A 25,278-nucleotide genomic window follows, 5' to 3' on the forward strand; every position below is an offset into this window, starting at 1 on the left:
GGGCGTTGTTTGAGGTGACCAGTTTCGATAGTGAAGGGATCATTTCACCCGGAGGCGGGTGTCTTGCATGCTAGTTTTATAGTAAAAAATAACAAGGAAAAGTGGAAAATTAGAAATATTTTCACATAATGTAACATATGGCCTTCTTGTTATGAATGGCTTACTCTCCATTCCCCCAGTGCTATTAACTGACAACTTAAATATGGCATTGAGTTTTATGAACTTGTTTAAAAACAAAAAAACAAATTATGGGGGGGGGGCTGCAAAACAGGAAAAAACGAGCAAAAAAAACACGATATAAATCGATACAAATTTCCTCTAAATTAACAAACTGTTGTTTGTCTCCAATAAACTGAATTTCGTATGCCTTGTTGGTCATCGAACAAGTGGGGCTGTCCCACAAACAATGGCTGTCTAGTCGGGTACCAGTTTCAGTCTAGTCGGTGACCCTGCGACCGAATGTACACAATACACATGGGGAAAACTTTGTTATGCACGCAATGTATGGGGCAATAAACGGATCGATCGTCAGTAGAGTTTAGATCTTGGATGGAAGTAAGATGGCGTTTACGTGTAGGGTCCAATATTTGGACGATACAGACCCCTTTGCCAGCACGGTGTTCCCTGAGCCAACCAGGCCCCCTTCTTTCACATTTAATGAGTATCTTCCGCTGATCGACCAGTTGCCTGCTGTCTGCAAATTCCTGAAAGCACCACACAAAGTAGGTTGACCCCCCCCTTGATTTGCTTTTCGATTCTGTTCACTATACACTGGACGGTGACGTACGTGTACTGTCCAAAAACATTGCATTACCTTCGAGTTGACTAGGTGAATTTGCTGTATTTTAATGATTATGACGCCTGATGTCATGGGTGACGTCAGATATTAGTATATAAGTCCCCCCTTAACCCTTGTTATGTGTTGTCATTAATGCTACTTATTTGTCACTCAGTAAATTTAGGTGATTGATTTTGATTATTTTGTCATAACAATACGATTTTGTCACAGTTGTGTGGTGTGGGTGAACTGATGTTTCTGTATTGTGTAAATTGTGTTCACGAGATGACAGTTTGACCATGGTTTGACACAACTGATTATTGCACCGAGTGATACCAACAGTAGGCCAACAGTCACAAGCACAACGACACATTGTCATTGTCATGAAGATAACTTTCCGTATTCTGCCACCACTTTTTCACTAATTTTTTACAAAAGTTGATATCTCATTGAGGTAAATTATTATTTCATCAAATGAAAAAAGTTGAAGCGTGACACGGAAACTGTTCCTTTTCTAATAATGGTTCTCACATAGAAAGCACTGGGAATATGCATTTTTGGGGGGAAATTTATGTGTTGTTTTGAGTTGACCATGGTATTGTGGGATGGAGGAACGTGAAGGTATGGTCAGGTAGACCCAGTATTGGGGTGGTCTATTCCTTAAACAAAATCTGTGGTAATATATTAGTCCCTTGCGAACATCTCTTCATTGTATACAGGAATATGCTTAGGTTTTCACAACAGCTGGCCACAAAAATATCCCCTAAAATGGCAAAACAAAACAACTTGTTATGAATCGCTAATAACTTCTCGGTGGTCAAAGACACCAGTTAAGTTTTTTTAAACGTGTAAAGTTTAAAGTGTCCCAGTTAACAGTTGTCATGATTTTGTCTTTTTTTTTTTTTTTACTTGTTGTGAGGCACCAATCTAATCTAGCCCACTTCAGTACTGTAGGTTTCCTCTTAGTCTTATATACCCGAGGCCCTACACCATCTAAATAATTTTAATTTTATAAGCTTTTGGGTAAATCGCAGATCTAAAGACTCTGGACACTATTTGGTAGTTGTCAAAGACCAGTTGACAAAGACTCACTTGGTGTAACTCAACATTATGCACAAATAAGCCAACCTGTGCAACTTTGAGCTCAATTGATTGTTGAAGTTGCGAGATAATAATGAAAGAAACACCCACCCAAATTCTAAATCTGAGGTCTCAAAATCAAATTTGTGGAAAATTACTTGTTTCTTGAAAAACTATGAACACTTCAGAGGGAGCCATTTCTCACAATGTTTTACTATCAACCTTTCTCCATTACTTGTTACCAAGTAAGGTTTTATGCTAATAATTATTTTGAGTAATTACCAAGAGTGTCCACTGCCTTTAAACTTGAAAAGTCACTCAGACGTGTCAGGTTAACAATGTTAATAAGTTATTGTTTTCTACTTGCAGCTTGAAGACTGTACCCTCCAGCTTTCTCATAATGGATATTACTTGGATATAGAGTCTTCCATAGATGAACAGAAAGATGATTTTGAAGGATTCAACAAAGAGTATGTTGTGTTTTTATTTGTTTTATGATTGAATTAGCTTCAGAAGTGTAAACTGTCTGATTCTTTTAAAATAAGTTTTATTCTTTTATTTGTTTGTGCATAGCAGGCCCAATATTCCAAACTAAGTGCTACCATACACTTATAATTGGATGGTGTTCGTTGAAAGTTATATCCAAGAGTATCAGAAATAAAGGAACTCTTTGATTGTGAAAGAAAAAAATCCCTGAAAATGCACAGTTTGTTGGCTTATGATGAAGCCAATTTGGTGTAACTAGGTCTGGAGCAAGTTCAATGCACTTCCCTGGGGAGGTTGTATTGAGACTTTAAAAGACTATTAACTCGCAATATTCTTCATTTAAAATAAAACAAATGGGGGCATTGTACAATGTACTGCAGACCTCCTCTTCCCATGTACATTGCACACGCTTGAATCAGGCTACATGGTTCGGTTGTTTTTAAAACAACATGTCGAATTGTGTCACAGTGATATTTATTTCAAAATCCAGTCCAATACCCCACAGTCCATGGCCATCCCTACCATTGCATTAACTGCATTGTCAGCTAATTTAAACTTACAGCCCCCCCCCCAACATTTTCAGTAGAAATAAACCATGCCCACGATCTTTCTCTAAGGAATGTCATAAAAGTATTTATTACATCAAATCCAAGTTGTCACACAATGCCTGGGATAGAAGTTGATACACAGTGAGTGAAACTTTACTGCCACTTTGATCTCAGAGGAATTCCTGGACAGCTGGCTGTAAATTGTGGGTGTACATAAATAAGCAAATCTTCAGTTCTTGGATAGGTTTCTAATGTAAGCCCAAAGATTTACTTTTCCATTATGTTTTTATAGAAATAAACAGCTTTACCAACTTTCTTCATGATGTAAAGAGCCTAAATTCCAGCCCTGATTTAGGCAAAACCCTAAGGTTAACTTTTTCTGATGATTGTTTGTCAAAAGAAGAAGGATTTAAAGCAATGTCTACCTGAAACCTTAACATTTTTAAACGAAAAGTACAAAATACAAAAGGATGAAAAAAGTTCTATTTTTCTGGGTAAGATGCAACCAATTTTCCAGTAATTAATACATTGTACTCTTCAACTTTTCAAATGACACCAGCCTGCCTGTGTGGACTTTCCTAAGTTGATTAAAATGTTTTGGAAAAATAAACCAGCCAACTTATAAATAACTTCACACCAATTTGACAACATTGGGTTTATAGCCACAGACAGGAAATGAAGTTGATTGATAAAAAAGATAATGAAAGTCTAGCCAGTCAGTATGCAGATGGCCCAGGATGGGATGGCCCACTAGTACTGCCTGTTAAGCATCTAGCCTTCCGTACTCCTACTCCCATCCATTTATATTATGAAATACAACAGTAAGCTATTTACTGATCCTAAAACTATTGAGAAGGCCTTTTTGCACTTATCGGAACCAAACCTCACACATCAGTCTGAAAGTGATGGTCCTAGGCCTAGAATTTCATCTTGAAGAGGGCACTAGTTATTTCATTTTCTTTTTAAAAGTTATTTAAAGAAATTTACCCAGTAAGCTTTTTACCCAGTCAGTTTCCCTTTTGGTACCTGAGGTGCCAATGTTTGTTCATCAACTTTGATTCCAAGTAATTTTGTTTAATGTATTTTAACTTTCCACCAGACGCAAACATTCAGTCATCCTTCGGTCTCAGCTGTCAGTCAGGGTACACGCTTGTATCGGTAAGCAAAGAAACATTTTTAATTTTTCCCTTTTTCCCTTTTCACCAAATCAAGCTCTTGTGGATATCGGTTTCCAGATTGATCCATCTATGGGTTTCTGGTTTGAAGGAAGACGACTACCTGAAGTGGGAAGCAAGTGAGATGACATAATGAACCAGGGTCCTCCATCAGTCTTTTTCAAAACTGTGGGGGAATTCTGAACCTAAATTTGGGAAGTTTGGCCAAAGTTTGCTGAGTTGAAATGCAGCTTTCATGGAATGTATCGTATTTGGTTTCAAAAGCCCTACATAGCAATCTTAGCCATCTATGGTTTTAATATCAGAGACTGAAGTTTCTTGGCATGCTTTAAAAAAATCTTTTTTTAGCCGTCGTGAACTTTACCCCAGAAGTAAGTTTTGCAAACCTATCTGTGATCAATCAAAGGATTTAAGCAATAATTCAATGGAGCTTAAACTCAATGTCATTTCATGGGTCAATGCTTTTCAGTGAGTGAAAGTTTCCAGAGGTTTCCCCCTCTGAGGCCAAGAATAAAAATAAAATGGTTGTCTTCCTTTCACCTGACTAATTCTTGCTTGATGTTTCCAAAGCCCATTGTAATATTGGATACTTGGCTAGCTTAGGTGTCAATCTGTGTATAATTCTTGCTTGATGTTTCCAAAGCCCATTGTAATATTTGATACTTGGCTAGCTTAGGTGTCAATCTGTGTATAATTCTTGCTTGATGTTTCCAAAGCCCATTGTAATATTTGATACTTGGCTAGCTTAGGTGTCAATCTGTGTATAATTCTTGCTTGATGTTTCCAAAGCCCATTGTAATATTTGATACTTGGCTAGCTTAGGTGTCAATCTGTGTATAATTCTTGCTTGATGTTTCCAAAGCCCATTGTAATATTTGATACTTGGCTAGCTTAGGTGTCAATCTGTGTGAGAACAGTTCTTTGGTAATTGATGAGGCTACCCAAGTGAAACTAGACAAAATAAATTAAAATAAACAAATAAAAAGTATGAGAAGAAAAAAGGGGAATAGTTGTGTTTGTTGCTGAGGTATGCACACCAACCACATAATTTACTTTGTACATGGCCTTTACCTGAACAGACCCTCTTTTTTCCCCATTCCATTGTGTCTGCAAAGTACACTGAGTAACCAGCCAAGCATGCAGGTTCAAATTGTGTTAAACTCACAGTCCAGACAAGATTCCCCCCAAAACAAACAAAATCAAAAAGGTTTCTAATCTTTGCATATATATAGAAAAGAAATTACTCCCAATGTAAGCTTCATAGCAAATTGACTCCACGCCCCTTGGGCATTGCCTCCATGCCCCTTAGTCATTGCCATGGTGCCCTTTGAAATACATTTTAAATTTCCCAGGTTATGTTACAACTCATTTTCCTTGGAGGTTTTCATGGAGATGTGTATAATGTTAGGAACAAACACTACAGGCAACGAATTTATTCTGATTCAATGTATTGCCTACATTGTAGGCCTTGTGTTTCATCAGATTTATAGAGGACTTTTCTGGAAATACATTGTTGCAACCATCAAACATTGTAGGCCTTGTGTTTCATCAGATTTATAGAGGACTTTTCTGGAAATACATTGTTGCAACCATCAAACATTGTAGGCCTTGTGTTTCATCAGATTTATAGAGGACTTTTCTGGAAATACATTGTTGCAACCATCAAACATTGTTATGGAATGAATTTACTTACACTCAAACTGTTAAGATGTCGTGGATGTACATTATAGTATGGATGAACACAGAACCATTTCCCAGCTTGTTTACCATGCTGCACCTCTTTGGAACTCCTTGCCTGGTGCATGTTTCCCTCCATCCTACAATCTAGACTTGTTTAAGAGGAAAATCAATTCCTGCCTCCAGCTCCCATGAGTTATTTCATCTCATATTCTTCATAGCCTCTTACTAAGACTGGCTTTTTAGCCCTGTTTGGGGCCAACTTGCATAATTTGCTTAAACAAAATTGGAATTATAAACAATCTAACACAAATAATATATTTGTGACAAGTTTAGTTTGTAGAAAATTGTTGCTTTCTTAACTTCAAGACAGAATGGTGGTACAGAAGTTGATGATATAACAGGACTGAGTCATAACGTTGATTCCAGACAGTGATACAGCCCACTTACTCTTCAACTGACTATGGAATTTTAAGTGAGACTCTGAACATGCTGTGCTGGTTCTGCGATTTAACCTAAAACACCAACAAAACATCCCAAAATAACATCCAGCTGTGCTCTGTCCCCAAATCTGGAAGCGAGACATCAAGTCACTTTTGCTGGGTGTGACAGGGAAGCACTTTTGCGACTTTGTTGGAGGGCTTTACAAGGCAGACTTAAGTTCTTTCAGTAAACACCCTCTATTCTTTCTTTGTTTTTGGTGACTTCAGTGATTTTAGCAACAAACTAGTTATACATGTATATTAATAATAATGGAAAATTGTTTGAGTATCGATCTTGCTGAAAAATGGCATTGTTCTGTCTTAATGGTTGTGTTCCACTGGCCAAATACAAGTTAAAACAACAACCCCAAGGACCAAGGACTAGCTCAGGCATGACAGGTCAAAAAAAGTTCTGTATATATGCAATAACAGTTGAAAATCATGCAGGGTTTATTCAACGTTTTGCCTGTTTACTTTTCCTAAATAATAAATTACAATAAAAATTGAGTCACTGAGTAAATTTATATAGAATGTCTCCCCCGCATTGTGTAATCACACAGTCGTAAGTTTGATCAAGTATTCTATGGGATTGACTTATTGTTACAAAGGCAAGCACCCTGTCCATTTTCTGATGATTTGAATGTTTTCATTTGTATGGAAATCAACACACACTTCACCCTGGCTTTTATGTTCTGTTTTCACACATTGTATGGCTTGTGTAACTTGATACAGCATACATACTGTACATTGGAATTTTGTAGCACCAAGTGGCACAAATACCATTGGTATTGGTTCTGCAGCCCAGCAAGTATGAATACTTGGGACACATAACTAAAAACTGACCAGAGTCCAATTTCATAGAGCTGCTGAGGCAAAAAAGTAGCCAAGTCCAATAACATTATGCTTACCTGAATAAGTTTACCATCCAGACTCATATGTCACATTATGAGATGAGTGTGAAATTGTTACACAATATTTTCTGTCCAGAAGAATTTTCATTTTGCAAACAAAGGGCACTTTTCCTTTGGAAAAATCTGTAAAGTCTGTAGGATACCTTTGAAGGGGCACCAAACAAGGCCAACGTTGTTTCAATTCAAAACAGACCAAATTATGGGCAGAAGCACATTAGGAGATAATTCTTTATGGTGTTCTGTTTATTTTTCTTTTCTAGTTTTCTTTTTCAATTAACACGATCAAGTGGATGCTTGAAGGATAAAATAGCCTAGTCCCCTTTTTAATACACTGAAAATCAGCATTCATTGAAGATGGAGGGAACGTTACAAGCATTATGCAGCTCTGTCAAATAGATCCTATGCTATTTGGAACTTCGACAGATGACAAACCCATTATTTTCCTTGTTTGTTTGGTTAAAACCATAAATACCATAACCATTGGTCATCTTCTTCACCACATTTGACCATTTAATGTATTCAATATGGCCTATGTGTTTATGGAATTAGAATGGTGTAGAATGGGGTGGAAAGTGTTTTTATAGTAGGCCTACTATCCTTGGTTTTTGGAAGAATAACATCTAGCTTTGCCATTTCACTGGAGTGGTCTATCAGCTTTTACACTTATCCAAAATGATTTCAATCTTTCTTTCAATCAGGATGGGACTCCCCATATCTCAACTTTTCTGTCAAGGTCATTGGTTGGCTGCAGCTTGCACTGTATCACCTTGCAGCCCTAACAAGGTGTCATATAAATGGGACTCATACATCCCAACATACCTGTTTATTTCATGGTTCATAATGAACATCAACAAGTAAGCTGTCAGATTATGTATGTTTTATAGGAACCTTATCAGCCAAAGTTCATATTTTGTAGGCCTACATTATAAGAAGCCACTATTATTACATACAGGTACACCTTTAATTCAATTTGTTTTATCTGGATACTTGTTGCCCTTGTGCCCAATGCATACAATGTGGCTCACTTCTCTGGAGTGTTTGTTTAACTGGACACAAAATGGTTTATTGTCATTCCGATGTTGCTACAATATAGTAGTCGCCTCTTTCGTCTGTCAGTTCTGATGCATGGTGTAGACGTGGAACTGTTAAAACTTATGTGTGTTAATAGCTGCATGTATATATTCCATTTTTTGTTTAAATAGTTGAAACTTTAGGCCAGTTTTGTAGGATAAAAGTTTGGCAAAGCTAGGCAGTACCACTGGTTGCAAGGTACAGATAAATCACAGTTGGCTGGGAAAAGTCTTTTGGGTATTAAACCAAAATTGTTTTGCCCTCAATGTTAGATCCATGGTACTACAGGTCTATTGTGCCCAATTTCATGGGACTGCTACCACCAGCCAAAGTACACAGTACATTTACCATTGCTGTGAGCCCTGTGACTGGTATCCAACTCATTTCTTCCTAAGCAAAGAAATTTGCAAAGCAGAATTGTCTGCTTTATGAAATTGGACACAGTCCATAGCTCTTTTTTCTGCTAAGAAGCAGCTAATCTGAAATGGGGCCCTGCAGGTCTCTGCTCTTATGCAGTCGTGTCCCTTGAACATATTATTCTCTGTAGCCTTCTAGGTTTCTAATGGAATGCTTCTTGAAAAATGTAAAACATATTTCCCCCGTCAAAGATGAAATTCTTGCCCTGTAACCCTTCAGTGAAACGATGGGTTTATTATCCTATGTGGCAGGCGTTGTGAATCTCGTGTTTCTGATATAGTGTGGAGTGCAGATTGCATTTAATACGAATGACTCATCGTTTAACACCAGCGTGCAGATCGGCAAACACAAAACAACAAACAGCATCTTCTGCTCATTTTTCAATCTTCCAAATATTTGTAAATGGCCCAAAACCCCACGTGCATGTAAGTGTTTTGCTTTCTCCCCCATAGCATCAATCTTTAAAAGAACTATATTTATTTTCTAAGAAAATTTCAATGTGATTAAACATCTGGAGACATCGTTGTTGAATTCCAGTTTTCTGTAGAGCTGTATTTATTTTCTTTTAAAGTTATTTAACATCTGGAGACATCATTGAGTGCTAGAGATTCAGTTTCTTGTAGTTATTGGGTTAAGAAAGTGAGTTATTACCAACATATGCGATTGGCATTATATTTAACTGTTTAGTATCCAGAGAGAGCGTGTTAATGATTTCCTAACATCTGTGGAACAATCAATTCAATTAAATAATTTCCAGTGTGATTCATTCGTCTGGACTAAACTGTACTAAACAGAAAATTACAACAAACTCGAAGCATCTTGAGGTACATATTGAGAAACAAAAGGTGCAACAAGTGTGGCTAGTGAAAATGTTTCAAAACATTTTTTTTTCCATCATTTTTTTGTCACTCAATCTAATTGTTAAGGTGCATAGAGAAAAATATATATAAAACATGTATTTAAGGACGCGCAAACTGTACAAAAGTCATAGTAAATTTGAGCAAGAAATTCTAATAAATATTAGAAATTACAATTAGAATTTCTCAGGATTTTTCCTGATTTACAAGATTTTCTCAAAAACTTTAAACCTTCTTGCAAGAAATAAATCAGTCACCAAAGAGAGAAAGAATGACTCCACATTGTGTCCAACTTTAGTATTGTCTTTTTTGTAATGCACAGATAGTGTAAAGTAAATACCTCTGGGAGGTTCTGGGTGTTAAATTAAAGAGGAACTCAGGTCTGGGCTTGCTACTTTTAAAGGGAATGACTACATTTATCCAATTTCATCTCTAGTTACATACACAATGTACGTACGTGTACTTGAGTTATTGAATATCTGAAGTTGAACCCACTCTCTATTTTATCCATTTCCTGGTCTGGTCCTTTGGTCTTGTAGTGTCCTTGTACACCCTCCAGGTAGCGCGCCTCCAGGTAGCGCGCCTCCAGGTGTCCCTGTGTACCTACAGACTATTGTTACCAGACCGAAGGGGAAGTATTGTAAGGTAACAATTACATTACCTGGTCAGGATATTACTGGTTCCTCAAACCCCCAACAGGATGACCAAACTGGGGTGGGCGTAATCACATTATTATTATGGAAATAGAAATAACTTAGAGGTGATATCTTGTTACACTTTCACTTTGTGACCTTTGACCGATTTGTTGCCTTGGGTAGATATTATCATAACTCCATGATATTAATTAAGCCAAAGTTGAAAAACAGGATATTACAGGCAGTACTGACCAACAGGTTGACCTAAACGGAGTGGTTGTAATCGCATTGTACACTGAGTCTTATACTTCAAAGCACTATATGGTTACACTTTCCAGAGACCCTTCACATGTTTGTTACCGATGCCTAAACATACTTTAATGGCCCTATTTCATGAAGCTTGTTAGCAATTTTTGTTGCTAAGCATGGAATATCTTGCTAAGCAGAAACAGGGAACCGGCCAAAATGCCATGAAGCTTAAAATGTTACGACCGGCACTGTTTAATTAATATTAATAGCAAAAAATGTTCTAAGTTGGGTTTTGTGTTAAAACACAAACTGCTTTATTGAAATTGGGCCAATAAAGTCAAAGTTGAATGGTGGCCTGAGCAAAAGTGATCCATTGTTTTCCAGAGATAAATATCCATTGAGATTGTAAAGTTATAGGTGAGAGATGAATGAATTTAGAGAAATGTGGGATGTGATGTCACCACCTCCAACTGGGCTTACAAGTCGTGCATATTATCTTCACAGTTGAACCCTTCAAAGAACCCAATTTGTTATATGTCATAAGGCTGTTTTTTTGTTGGATGTTTTTAAATTGACGTTTATCTTTTCTGCAGTCTTTTTGTATCATCTACAAGGCCATCCAACATTTGGGTCACTTTCAAGTCAATGTACTCTTTCAAAGTACTGTATGCAAATAAAAACTTAACGACCAAGTCTCAATATTTGAACATGAGTCGCGTGGATCATTAATCAATAACTAATACAAGACATTAACACCAGGCAATCTGCATTGACAGTTTAATGGGAAATGTATTTCAATTTATCAATGCCATAATAAATCATCATAATCATCGTCAGGCATCATGCATTTATGCACTCATCTGCCTGACTGGTGAGAAGCTTTCACATAGACTGTAGTCCCAAACTCATTTAGTGGCATGGTGTGGCATGGCATGCACGGCGTAATCCCCCTCTCCTATTCTATGTAATGGGAATCTCAAGAATCCTGTAGAGGATTTCAGGGAAGGAAACCGTAGTCCCAAGCTCATTTGGTGGCATGGTGTGGCATGGCATGCATGGCGTAATCCCCCTCTCCTATTCTATGTAATGGGAATCTCAAGAATTCTGTAGAGGATTTCAGGGAAGGAGACCTTAGTCCCAAGCTCATTTGGTGGCATGGTGTGGCATGGCATGGCATGCATGGCGTAATCCCCCTCTCCTATTCTATGTAATGGGAATCTCAAGAATCCTGTAGAGGATTTCAGGGAAGGAGACCGTAGTCCCAAGCTCATTTGGTGGCATGGTGTGGCATGGCATGCATGGCGTAATCCCCCTCTCCTATTCTATGTAATGGGAATCTCAAGAATCCTGTAGAGGATTTCAGGGAAGGAGACCGTAGTCCCAAGCTCATTTGGTGGCATGGTGTGGCATGGCATGGCATGCATGGCGTAATCCCCCTCTCCTATTCTATGTAATGGGAATCTCAAGAATCCTGTAGAGGATTTCAGGGAAGGAGACCGTAGTCCCAAGCTCATTTGGTGGCATGGTGTGGCATGGCATGGCATGCATGGCGTAATCCCCCTCTCCTATTCTATGTAATGGGAATCTCAAGAATCCTGTAGAGGATTTCAGGGAAGGAGACCGTAGTCCCAAGCTCATTTGGTGGCATGGTGTGGCATGGCATGGCATGCATGGCGTAATCCCCCACTCCTATTCTATGTAATGGGAATCTCAAGAATCCTGTAGAGGATTTCAGGGAAGGAGACCGTAGTCCTAAGCTCATTTGGTGGCATGGTGTGGCATGGCATGGCATGCATGGCGTAATCCCCCTCTCCTATTCTATGTAATGGGAATCTCAAGAATCCTGTAGAGGATTTCAGGGAAGGAGACCGTAGTCCCAAGCTCATTTGGTGGCATGGTGTGGCATGGCATGGCATGCATGGCGTATCCCCCTCTCCTATTCTATGTAATGGGAATCTCAAGAATCCTGTAGAGGATTTCAGGGAAGGAGACCGTAGTCCTAAGCTCATTTGGTGGCATGGTGTGGCATGGCATGGCATGCATGGCGTAATCCCCCTCTCCTATTCTATGTAATGGGAATCTCAAGAATCCTGTAGAGGATTTCAGGGAAGGAGACCGTAGTCCCAAGCTCATTTGGTGGCATGGTGTGGCATGGCATGCATGGCGTAATCCCCCTCTCCTATTCTATGTAATGGGAATCTCAAGAATTCTGTAGAGGATTTCAGGGAAGGAGACCTTAGTCCCAAGCTCATTTGGTGGCATGGTGTGGCATGGCATGGCATGCATGGCGTAATCCCCCTCTCCTATTCTATGTAATGGGAATCTCAAGAATCCTGTAGAGGATTTTAGGGAAGGAGACCGTAGTCCCAAGCTCATTTGGTGGCATGGTGTGGCATGGCATGGCATGCATGGCGTAATCCCCCACTCCTATTCTATGTAATGGGAATTTCAAGAATCCTGTAGAGGATTTTAGGGAAGTACCTCCTGTACAAGAGGAAAAGAGAGTGTATGTTAAAGTCACAATCATTTTGGTCTTTATTGTCTACTTAAGTGCCTTTCATCCTTTGTTAATTTGGCGCTATATAAATCCATTTGTTATTATTTATTATTATAAAACGTAGGGGACCATTTTGGGGCAAGGTACACCCTTAGAGCACATAGCAAGGACATTGCACTCTGTTCTTGCTCTATGGTTGTTTGGTAGACCCTTAGAGCACATAGCAAGGACATTGCACTCTGTTCTTGCTCTATGGTTGTTTGGTAGACCCAAGCTTACTTCAACACATATTGGTGCATTGATGAACCAGTCAAAAATATTTCTACTTAGATAGCTCGTAACAACTGAGTGCTGTCATATTGTGCTTTGGTCTATATGTTTCCTCCATCCATACATACAAACATAATGCAGCAATGACCTACTGCTGTGGTAAGGTAAAAAGTAGTTGCCTTTGGGGCATGCATACTGGTTCACTGACTTCAGTACAAGTATCTTGAAGGATATCTGCTGGTACTTTTTATCGCCAGTAATTTTGTATTTATTTATAAAGGGGCTCATAAAACATTACAATGATGACATTATTTAATATTCTGATTAGATTAAATTCATCTGCGGGTCAGATAAAGTTGTGATGATTCTTGTTGTTGGTAGTGTGTTGGATCAATCAAATCAAACTGTGGCAGAAGGAGCTTCTATGCACTGAAAGTGCCAGTAACAGAAAGGGCTTTATCTCACATTTTAAAGCTTGTATATTCTCATATTGGACCTAATATTTAGGTCCGGCAATTAAAAAAATCAACTCTGGTTTGTGGAATCTTCAATGCTATTTGCCAATTAATGCTGAGGTTACAGACTGAAAATAATAACTTCTTAGAATTACCAAATTAATTTGTCTTTTGGAAAGTCTCTTGTCTCTACACAACGTTAGTTAGTAGTTCCAAGTTTATTTTAGTACAACTCGTGAATTGCAATTTGATATAACATGACCGCATGATTAGTACGTTGTTAGTTCATCAACGAATGCCAGCCCTATAGGGTTAAGATTCCATACATATCATCTCATTGAACCATGGCTCCTAGAGGAGTCTTACTGGATGGTCTAGATACACAAACCAACCACAGCAAGGCTCGCTGGGATTCCTCCTACATGTATAACTCCTTCAAGTTAAAGGCGAGATTCTATGAGGAAATATCAAGGGTTTAGTAAATGCTGGGCCGACCAGTGAGATCAGAAGGTTGATACATGTCATCTCAGGTCCAGAATGACATGGAGGGAACAGAGGTCATGACCTCTTTGGCCCCTGGTCTTGTCCTTGGTGTCCTTTCAAAAGTTTCCCAATGACTTTCAAAGAGTTTTCAATAGATGTGCCTTTTTAAAAATACAAATGGCCTTGCCCTCTCAAGATGAAATTCCACTTCCATGTATCTTGAAGTGCAGGTTTGATTTGTCTTGGTTTGTCCTCATTTCAGGATTGAGTATCCCTTCAAGATGTCCTTCTACATTAAAAAGATAAACATTTGATTTTGATTTTATTATTTATTATTAAGGAGCATCTCAAAAGTCGTCCTTGGGTAGGAGTGAAAACATTGTGAAGTATAAATGTACACAGATTTTACCAGTAAATGTACGAAATTTAAATACACATTTACCCTATAACAGTACACAAAAGCCCTGACTCCCAAGGCCTTTTTGTGAAACAGGTGACCATGATTCTCTAATAACTTCTGCAAGTATTTATGTCACTGTACACAAAATTGTTTGGAATTTTGATACCATTGAAATGCATGACCTAGTGATACATTTAAATCAATTTTTATTTGGCCCTACAGTCCCCAGTCTTTCTAAATCCTTCATTTCAGCATAGCATTTTAGCATTTCAGGATAATTGGAGGATTTTGGAGGGTTAGGGTTTCTACCACTGTAGTCCTAGTTTACTCTTTTGATCAATCAATGATTCATTTGCCTCTCACCAGTGGTACCATAACAACAGAAACCTAAAGGAGGGATCTGTTATGATTCATACGTACTACGTTGCTCGGGTTAATAACATTGGCAATTATTTTGTCAGGAATCTCTGTGTACAGCCTACGCTGGCTGGCGTGCCACCGTCAGGCTCGGATTTCAATCTAAACATTCTGCTTGATCTTTTCAAGAAGTGCAGAGTATATTACAAAGCATACCATGTGAACACTTCCCTAGTTAAATGCCACTGAATAGTGTGAATGGAAAGAATCATATTAGTAAAAGTGTTAAATGTTCTCTTCTTGTTTGTTTACAATATCTTGTAAGATGTGTTGACGAATTTTGAAGTCAACTTTGGAATTGGACTTGTTTTCTTGGTTTTTTAAGAGAGCATTTGAATGATTTCCCACATGTTTTAAATGTGTAAAGACAACGATGCCTCGTTACTCTGAGAGCATTCTGTATTCATCCGTCTCGAAGTACTTTCAATCAGTAGGAAATCTACAATTTCCCAAACACCTTTGAAACAAGAACTTTGTAAAATGTACAAACAACGACATAACAAGTGTACATTTCTAATGTTTAGAATACTTGTTACTAAACAGCAAACATGTTGAATGAGATAGGTCAAGTTGTAACGGATGTGTGAAGTTAATTCCGCTCTGACTACACAGATTTTCAAGTTCACTGTTGTAATTATTCGTTCATAGGGGATTTATTGTAGTTTTGTAGGACTGTATGTGAACCATGTAGGAATGTTTAAAGGGACAGTGCAGCATGGTTTGCCTTTCCCTTTTTAGTGAGTAGTGAGCAGGACCAGTGACATGTTCATGGAGCTAAGACTGTTAGCTTTTCACTAGTGAGTGTTCCAAATGAACTACGGATGCTTTTCAACAATGAAATAGCCAGTCGGACCACTTGCAGAGATTTTGTACTGGTCCTCATGTATTTTAACTTGCATTTTGTCTGCAGAGCACTGTTAAGGGAGTATGCTGTGCAACATTGCTTTTTTTATGGATCAATTCATGAAAATGTGAAGAGGGCACAGCTTATTTTTCCATCTTCTTTTTCCATCTTCTTTGTCCATCTTTTATATTCAAAAGTTTAAAGGCTTTGCCAATTACTAAAAAAATTAATGACCATAAAAACTTACTTGCAGCACGACAGTTCTTGATAATGTAGAACATTTTGGGAAACTTTTTTCGAGGGCTTTCAAAAGCATTTCAATCTGAGAGACGTTTCTCATATACTAGGATATAGAAGACCACCATCATAACAACTCCACATCTACATATTTTCTCTTCCTGATGTCTTGTTTAAAGGTCATTGCCCTGAGATTCTTCTCCCCACCTACACACAATCCACTGCAAGGTGACCAGTTAGCAAGCTACGCAACCCATCCCTATAAATATACCCTGGGTCAATTTGCTTGTACCCAACAGAACAACACCCTCAAAGAGGTTTGACAACAAACTCACGGACACCCCCCCCCCCCCCAATTCACAAGATTGTATCCAATTACTTCATCTTCAAGGCATCAGCTCTTGAGGAGGTAGTATTTTATTTCTCCCTCATCATGATTGGTTAGGTAAATCTATTCCTGGTCAATGCAGGAACAGATTTGATTTCCTTTGGAATTTGTTCGGGGTGGACTTTTGTTCTTTCTTTTAGGTTCTGGGAGAGTGATTCCTGCCTTGCTCATACTTGTCATTGTTGGGAGGGTTGGTGGGACCTTGTTACCGTGAAGGAGATGCTGTTTGGTTTTGGTAATGAAGCGATGGGGGTTTTCTAGCTAAATGTAGAATACAAGGTTTCGTTGTGAATTGTTGTTTTAGTTCTGTTTCATTGCCGACATGGTCTTTCTGAACTGTTGGGAATTTTTGGTGTGAGACCAATGTGCATGCATAGGCAATTAGGATTTCAAAATAACATGGACACCCTGATTGTTCGTGTACCCAGACCAGGAAATGATGTTTACAAAATGGAAATAAGAGAGGAGAATAGTTAACATGTTTACAATCCGACATGGTTACACATTTGTCCATGTCTATTTTATAAACAACAGTTTGGAAGCTAATGATGTGGCAGTTATCTCAATCAATTAACAATTGTCCATGTCTATTTTATAAACAACAGTTTGAAAGCTAATGATGTGGCAGTTATCTCAATCAATTAACAATTGTCCATGTTTATTTTATAAACAACAGTTTGAAAGCTAATGATGTGGCAGTTATCTCAATCAATTAACATTTGTCCATGTCTATTTTATAAACAACAGTTTGAAAGCTAATGATGTGGCAGTTATCTCAATCAATTAATAATTGTTGTGTCAATGATGAATCAAAAGTGTTTGAGTTTGTCAAGTACAAGATGTGCAAAGAGTTACTCAATATTGATCTGTGTACCAATGATTGTGGCTTTGTACAAATCAGGGCTTAAGAATATTATTTTGTTTGTTGACCCTTTGCCTCAATCTTTGATATATATGCACTGTATATACTCGCTGTTTTCTGAGTTCTGCTGGACAAATTTTATCATAGGATACTCTGTAGGGTTTTGAACCCACAATCCTCAATTTCAAGAGCGGATGTTTAATTTTTTTGACCACCATGCACTCTCAGTGATGATAGGGCAGTTTGAATCCTGTAACTGGAAGTGGCTAATGAAAACAAGCGAATCCCAGCTGGGTTGCCTGGGAGTTTTGTTTGCAGTAGCTCTACCTACTTCATAAAACTGGAATGGAAAGTCTAACCTCTCAGATTTGGGAGTGCTTTGCTGTTAAGCGGTTGGAACATCAGGGTAGAATTTCATAATCATGCATGCCAAATAATTCTGTGCTGGGGTTCGAATCTCACCCCAGAAGCCTGTGTTTTTTATATGCCAAACTTGGTAGGCCTAGTGCTTCAAACACACGAAGGGTAAAAACCCAAATAATAGAGTCAGTCTTATAATAAAGTTACAAAGCAAGTTGGACAAAAACATCAAATTTATGTTCGCAAATAAACTCTTTCAGTTTCCCTGCAAAGTGTGTGAAAAGAACTTTAATGTGTGTACATTGTATGCTACATTTTGAAGTACACATAATACAAGATCTTACTGCATGTTTACACGTCCAGGTATAAAAGGGGTATTCAAGGCAAACATCATATGGCAGCTATTTGTTGCTCGTGACAAGAGAAAAACCACATCCTTGAAAATTAAATAAAAGTGTGACCCTGTACCTGGATGAACCACACTATAAACATTCATGAAATGAAAGAATTGGATTTGCATTCTCAAGAATACAATAGATGCTTTTCCAAAATATTCCAACCTGTACTTTTAAAGTTTCATTGCTATTATAATTATTTATATTCATCGCAAACGTTACAGATAAATAGATAGTTTTATGTAATATGTCTAGAGATATTTCCAGTGCAATTATGAAAAATTATTTACCTTAAAGACTTATTCGGTGAGAACCACTGTAGCTGTTATAGTACAAAATATTTTGAGAAATGATTTTCCTCAGTGTACTGTTTCTCAGATTTCTGAGGTTTGTTGTATGTTAAATTCTGAATGCTGCGGCTAGAGATGCAGTTAGTTGGCCTACCCGCTGCCAACTCGCTAAAAGTGGATGAATTCTATTCTAATGAAATAACTGCAAAAGTTTTTTTTTTCAACAAGTAAACACTTTATACAGCTGAAACGTTCAAACAGGACTTTTAGTTTCCTTGTATCTTTCTTGAAAACTTTGCTAATAAATCATTACTACATTGACTAGACCGAATACCTTTAAAATAAATTAGCAAACAACACTTTTTTCTTCTTTGTTTACTTCTTTGACATGATGGGAAATTCCTTCATTTATCATTTGCATTTCCATGATATGAATCATCAATGTTGTTGTTTGTTTACATGTAGTTGTTTACTCTGTAGGTATGTGTACATTCCAAGAATCCATTGCTCAATTCATTAATGCTTTAACGATCATGATAAATATGGTATTATGTATGCTAGATAACACTTTGCATTTGTACAGGTACATGTAATTAGCGCATAAGTACATGTACATGTAGAACTTGAAATGCAATCTAGATTGTATTCCCAATATAGATAGTGAGTTTTGCAGAGACATACAATGTAATGAACATACTGCAAATCTTTCTAGGAGTTGTCGTGGTCCTTTTCTGAACTGGTGGTTGACAACTGTCAGGGCACACTTGTTCTTTTCAGAACTACTGCAACTCACAGTAGTTGGTTCTGCGGATGAGATGCTGTAGGTCGTTTGGGTAATGGGTTGTTGTGAAATGCAGGCAGAAGAACCCAGTTACACTCTCATATCTCTGAGACTTTGTAAGAGAAGGGGTTTGCCCCGGTGTTTCACAGTGGCTGATGAATGCCCCGCAGCACTTTGCTTGTATATCCTTATAATGTGCTTCATAAATGGGTCTCATAATTCAAAATTTTCACCTGTACATGTGTTTCTGTTTGTGTTTCTGTTCAAGCACCTTGAGAACATTCTTAATAAGTTGGTTGACATGTTAGTAAAGACATCCGGTAAAACTATTATTATTGTTGTATCTCATATATATTATTATCCTATGTTTACATCAGAGTGCTTACAAGCCTTAGGGCAAGATTATACCAAGAAGATAGTGTTTACAAATCTATTTTGTTTGTTTACTCTATAAACTCAATTTATTATATTGGCTGATTGTTGATACTATTATATCAATGTTTGGGGGGGGGGGTTGTGTGTGTGTATGGGAGCACCACAGATCTCATTTGTTGACAGTCTGTAAAAATAGTCTTCACATTCAGGCTTGGTACTTGAAGGGGGCAAATGGGCCATTTATACGGCCATGCCCCTGGCAATTTTGTCATGGTATTCCTTTGACTGTTTCAATAGAAATGGTCAACTCTCTCTTAGAAATGACCTTGCCCTAACAAAAACAACTTTAGAATCAGTTTATTTCTGGCCTGGTTTTATTTCATAGAGGTCTCCTGAACCATGGAGGTAGCCTGAACTGAATATACCCCTTTAACTTTCAAGAAATTTAAGGAACAAAGTTCAAGTCTTGACTGAAGCTCTTCAAATCTTAGTCATCTTTAGTCTGACATGGAGGTACAACTACTGTGACGTAAAATACTCATCACAATCATCATTTTGGTGCTTGTGGCCTTGCCTTAACAAAAAATTCATGACAATAATTGCAGTTTCATGTAACACTTTCCTTTCAACCATGGAGGTATCAACAAAGCAAGGTCTGTAGGCAGTGCTTGAACCTACTTATATCAAACATGTTCTTCCGTCTTGCAATACATGAAAGCTTAATCCCGCTTTTCCTCTAGCGAGATTATTGTGCTCCATGTTCCAGCTGTGGTGTCAGGTGTTAGGAGAATCTTAAATACAAGTCATCAACAGTGACTGTGTACACTGTGCGGCCAAGCTCTACATACAAAGCAAACATAACTGTAGCAACTGTGACACATCTGATCCCATGAATCGTAAATCTCAACAACTCTTCCTCAAACTCATTGGTCGAACAATATCCTTCTCTTTGTCCTTTAAGGGTTCACTAATCCAACAACTTAAACCTATTTACTTAGTTTTGTCATGGAGTCTACATCATCTGTATTCGAAGGTTGTGAGAAATACAACAACCTTTACCATGTTAGCTTGACTGTTTCCTGGAAGGATTTCTGGCTCAAAAAAAAAAAAAAAACAGAGTGGGCATGTACAGTAGGTAAGATACAAATTTGTGCCTGACTAGAATTAAGTAACTGCCTGCCTTCAAAAGTTACTCATGGATTAAGACTTTCCAATTGAACTTCCTTTTGCAAAATGAAAATGGCCTTGCCCTCTAAAAGATGACTCCTGGTCATTTTGTGGATCCTAACCACATACATCAGTCTATAAAATCTCCACATATAAGTAGTTTCCACTTTGTCAACGACCGTGGGTGCTGTTTTTTGTTTCTGTTTTTTGTTCATTGACCGTGCCTCTTTTTTAACGAAATGGTTGGAGGTGTTAATTCATTCAACAGACTCCCCATCACACTCAAATGTCCTCTGCCTCCATCTTCAGCCAATTTTTAATGCCAATAAATAATTAATCAACAAATATTTTAATAACAAATTATTTAATGGATGTTTAATTGCTTGGCACCTTTGGAAATCAGTGTTCTCACTGAAAAGTTTCGGCGGGGTTAATTAAAGAAAGAAAATAAAAAAAATAAATACATACATATTCTGTATGTGAACAGTACAAATCAGGGGCACAAAAGCATATTTTGCAACATCGCTCAGCAGATACAAATTATTGTTGAACTCCTCTAATTTTATTAAGTATGGAAATTTGTTTAGTAATGTTTTGATCCAATCAGCCGTGATGAAATTAGGCCCAGTGTTTTTACATTGACATCCTGTCTATGGGGAAATATTTAAAAATCTATAGATAGAAGGCTTCCCGGATTGAATGATGAGTCATTCTTTAAGAAACATGAAGTGGCCCTTTAAGACGAAGTTCATGTAAACTGTTCATGCTCATCCTACCCATGAACTTTTAAATTGCCCATTGAAAATATTAATGTTCAAAGATTCGCACTATGCCATGGCAGGAAAACTTCCCTTGAAGTATTTTGCCTAAAATAGTTTTGAGAAATGAGTGGGAAAAAACCCAGTTTTGATCCAATGCACGGTTTGAAAACAGAGACATCACAAAATGGGATTTTTCACTATTTTCTTTTGACTCTTATGACTGAGTGAGCTCCTTGGCAAACTAGAGGTCTAGTTGGTAAGACCATGGAGGTAGAATAGACCCTCCATGGTAAGATATCTGCTCTAAAATGGCAAAGGTCAGGGTTCCAATCCCACCTAAATAATATGCCTGTGAATTTTGTTCACGGAACCCAGGAAAGAACTGAAGCTTACAGTATTATAAATGAACTGATTACATATAATACATAACACCTGTACATTCTAAATGCCTTCATTTCATAACACTGTAAGGTTATAATAGGCAGCAGTCCCATAGGAATGCAACTACATGCCTCACACATGTTCAGTAGCTTTAGTATATATTACCCTCAGGCCTTTAACCTGTAATTGGGTCAAATATTTTTGTTTCCTGAACCATCAAATGGAAGTGAGCCCTCTGTTGATAGTTTTTATACAGCATGAATTGTGTTAGCCTGAACATCTGAAGTCACACTTCGAGGATGTGAATAACGCCAGAGACCGGCCTCCAGCCGGCGTGTACATGCACCTTTGACCTACATTAATTTCACATTGAGATACGCAATCAAATTCTATTGCAGACGTGACAGCAGTGTACTGTTTGGGCATCTATGGAAAGCTCATGTCACTGCAAGTATCCAATGATATCATTGTATCCAATGGAATCACTGGATCTGAATAGCAGGGACCTATCCTTGCGTATAAAGATAGGGTACCAGTCTAGAACTGTGAGGGGTAGGGTACCAGTCTAGAACTGTGAGGAGGTGTAATGCTTTGTGGGGATTATTGGAGGAGGGTGGTATAGCTGATAAAGAGCATTACAACTTCAGATCCTAAACACCAATGTCATAGAGCTGCTTAACCAGCACATTATTATAAGTACATGTAGTATGACAGTCACAAGCTGTATGCTGAGTGTTTTTTTTTTTTGGCTGGTAAACCTAATCTTGTAAGCATATTTGTTGTGCTTAAGCAGCTCAATGAAATTGGGCTTTGGTCATTTAGAGGCCGTTCAGTTTTATCAATGTTTGAATTTGATATATGTTTTTTCTTCGAAATTAGGGTTATCCATCCCAAATTTCAATGTTTAAATATTGACTGATAAAAATCTGTATAAGCTGAACACAAGCAGAAACCTAAGCCGAAACTCCTTGCTGACCTGTGAAATAAGCGTACACTAAGCACTGGTTTTTGTTCTGCTTCTGTAATACTTACTGTATGCTGTAGAGCCATACATATACCAGAACATTTACTCCATCAAATATACTGAAGTTTAGGACTTTAGCAAAAATGCATTTCTACAAATTGATGTTCTAGAAGGATGTCAGCCATCTTGGATAACAAAGGTTACTCGCTCCTCTGGACTGAACAGAATCCCTAGTATAGATTGTAACAACCCAATACCCAGCTGTTATTAATCGTCACATCATCCCATGTCTTAAAGGTGACCTAATGATAAAACCATCTCATAGTCTTCTACATCTTTACATCCCTCCTATCCTCATCTCTCATCATACTCCTCCAGAAAGTCTTAATCTGGTAGTTACATTAGGCCAGATAATGACAAAAACTTGTTTGTGTTTTGTTGTATTTGCTTTTGCAGGATTCTAGAAAATCACCACATTACAGATCATGTGTCATAAAAATATGTATTTTTACAATTGACCATATCGTCTCTTCCTCTTTTAAATATTTTGCTGTCAGGATGAGGTTTGGTTCTGAAAAGCTATATGCATCGATAGAAACAAAACTGTAGGATTTATGTTAAAGTTCACTGGCGAGACTAAACAGTTTCCTACTCTGGGTGTTTTTAGCCATGTTTTGTTTTTAATCCATGATAATCAAGGTGTTAATCCATGGTGTATCTAATGAACTCCCAACTTTGAAAATTTGACATCGTAGCAAAGTCACCTTTGAGTTCTTCAAGTGCTAAGTTCTCTTCTGTATTTAATTTTTTTTTTTTTTTTTTACTTTTGAGATGACACTTTTGACTGCAGCTATCTTAGGTGAAATCAAAAGTGTCGGCTCAGTGTGGTTTGAATTTAATTATTTTCAGAGATTTAAACCTATTTAGGATATAATAAAAAAAATAATAAAAACCTAATGGTTGGGGAAATAAGTCAAATGCAGACCCAACTATTTATTTGTGCATGGCCTTACGAAGAATCTGCATGTGGGATGAGTTGTAGACCAGATGCTAGTGACTGTCTGTGTTTGACATCCTAGGAATTCTGCTTCGTCATCAAACTCATCTGGCATTTTGACACACTGGCTCCTAACCACACACAATATCATAGAGCTGCTTAAACAGGTAAAATTGCTAAGCAATGTTCTGCTTAGCTGAAAATGAGCAAGATACCAGTCCAATTTGTACACATGACATGGTAGTTTGGCTGGTAACTTTATTCTAAAGTGCAGGCTCCTACATTGTGACTAAATTAGTTTGTTCCTCAGTTGTTTGGGCTTACACTGTACAAGGGATGCTTCCACCATCTTTGTCTTGTCCCCTGTGTGCGTGTGTGTGTGTGTGTGTGTGTGAACAAACCCTTGTCATACCAAGAAGGCACCATACTATTTGCACCTCCAGCCTCAGTTTGATTAGATGGGTTAAATGGGAAAAACAAGATGGCTGTCCCCTGATTGAAGAATAGTTTGAAGACCTAATAGAATGTTAAACATTATATCATAAAACCTTGTGAGAAGGGCTGGGCAAGAAACAACAACTTTTACTATCTTAGAAATTGTGTTGGAATCCAAACACTGTGTCTGTGTATTTATTGTGAAAATAATCTTCCGAACATCAATTCAGAATGTTCATTCTTCCATCACTATCTTGAGAAAATGCTCTAAAATGGAGGCATAAAAATATCTCAAATAATGTTCAACCTCTCCATGCTGTTACACGCAATATGGAAAGTGCCAAGAAGTTTAAGATTTTGCCAGAGTGAGTTGAGTATTATTTGTCTTAAGACATAAGGAATTACTACGTCATCTATCATCTAAAGGAATGTGTGGGAGCTTTATATATATCTATATAAAAACCAAAAACAAAATTAATTTCTGTTTCATGGAGCAAATATGTATTTTCCAGATTGACATTAGTGACGTTGGCAAACATGACGTTTTTCTTTTACCGATCTTAATTCATTACGTACTTGTACCAAAATACATACATGTTTTCACCAACTGTAAAGAGTAACATACAAGTCTCAAAGATATGATGTAGTTTCTTTACAGCTGTTCCTGTACCAGAGGGAGAATGGTTTTATGAAATATTTTTTTAAGAATGTACATCATAAGTCAATCCACAGGGTGTCTTTGACACCCTGTAATGCCTCCCTCTAACTTGAGAAGAGCAAGTTATAAATCTTGCTAAAACAAGCTTAAGACATTCACAAATTGAATTGAACGTGTATGAGCTTGTTGACCTCGGCTATTAATAGCCAAGAAATGAAATTTCAGAAACTTTTTTTGATGAACACCCCTTTTAGCACCCATGGTATAGCCCACTGCCCTGGCTTAGTAAAGGATGTAACATTTTTACGGGGGTCGTAATTAGAACTCACCCCCGTGTCTGGGACAGCTGAAAGTGCAACAGTTTTAAATACCTAGGCTTTGTACTCAGCGGCTGGATTTGTATGTTGCGTCTGTTTCTTTTGTTTTGGAGGGCAGGTATTACTTGGTAAAACTTTGAGAGTATGACTGTACAACGGATGCCATCGGAAACCTATA

General features: G+C 37.8%; 1 protein-coding gene across 13 annotated transcripts in view; it reads left to right on the forward strand.

Annotated features, from left to right (window-relative positions):
- Nucleotides 1–550: 550 nt before the first annotated feature.
- Nucleotides 551–25,278, forward strand: part of LOC117289706 (FH1/FH2 domain-containing protein 3-like) — a 99,851-nt gene continuing 75,123 nt past the window's right edge. For all 13 annotated transcript variants that reach the window (XM_033770945.1, XM_033770952.1, XM_033770946.1 and 10 more), the window contains exons 1-3: nucleotides 551–722; nucleotides 2,228–2,328; nucleotides 3,992–4,050. In XM_033770945.1, the coding sequence (XP_033626836.1) occupies nucleotides 561–722; nucleotides 2,228–2,328; nucleotides 3,992–4,050 (322 nt within the window). In that variant the 5' untranslated portion in view covers nucleotides 551–560. The remainder of the gene's footprint in view (nucleotides 723–2,227; nucleotides 2,329–3,991; nucleotides 4,051–25,278) is intronic.

Source organism: Asterias rubens, chromosome 4 (genome assembly GCF_902459465.1).
Source record: "Asterias rubens chromosome 4, eAstRub1.3, whole genome shotgun sequence".
Taxonomy (NCBI): domain Eukaryota; kingdom Metazoa; phylum Echinodermata; class Asteroidea; order Forcipulatida; family Asteriidae; genus Asterias; species Asterias rubens.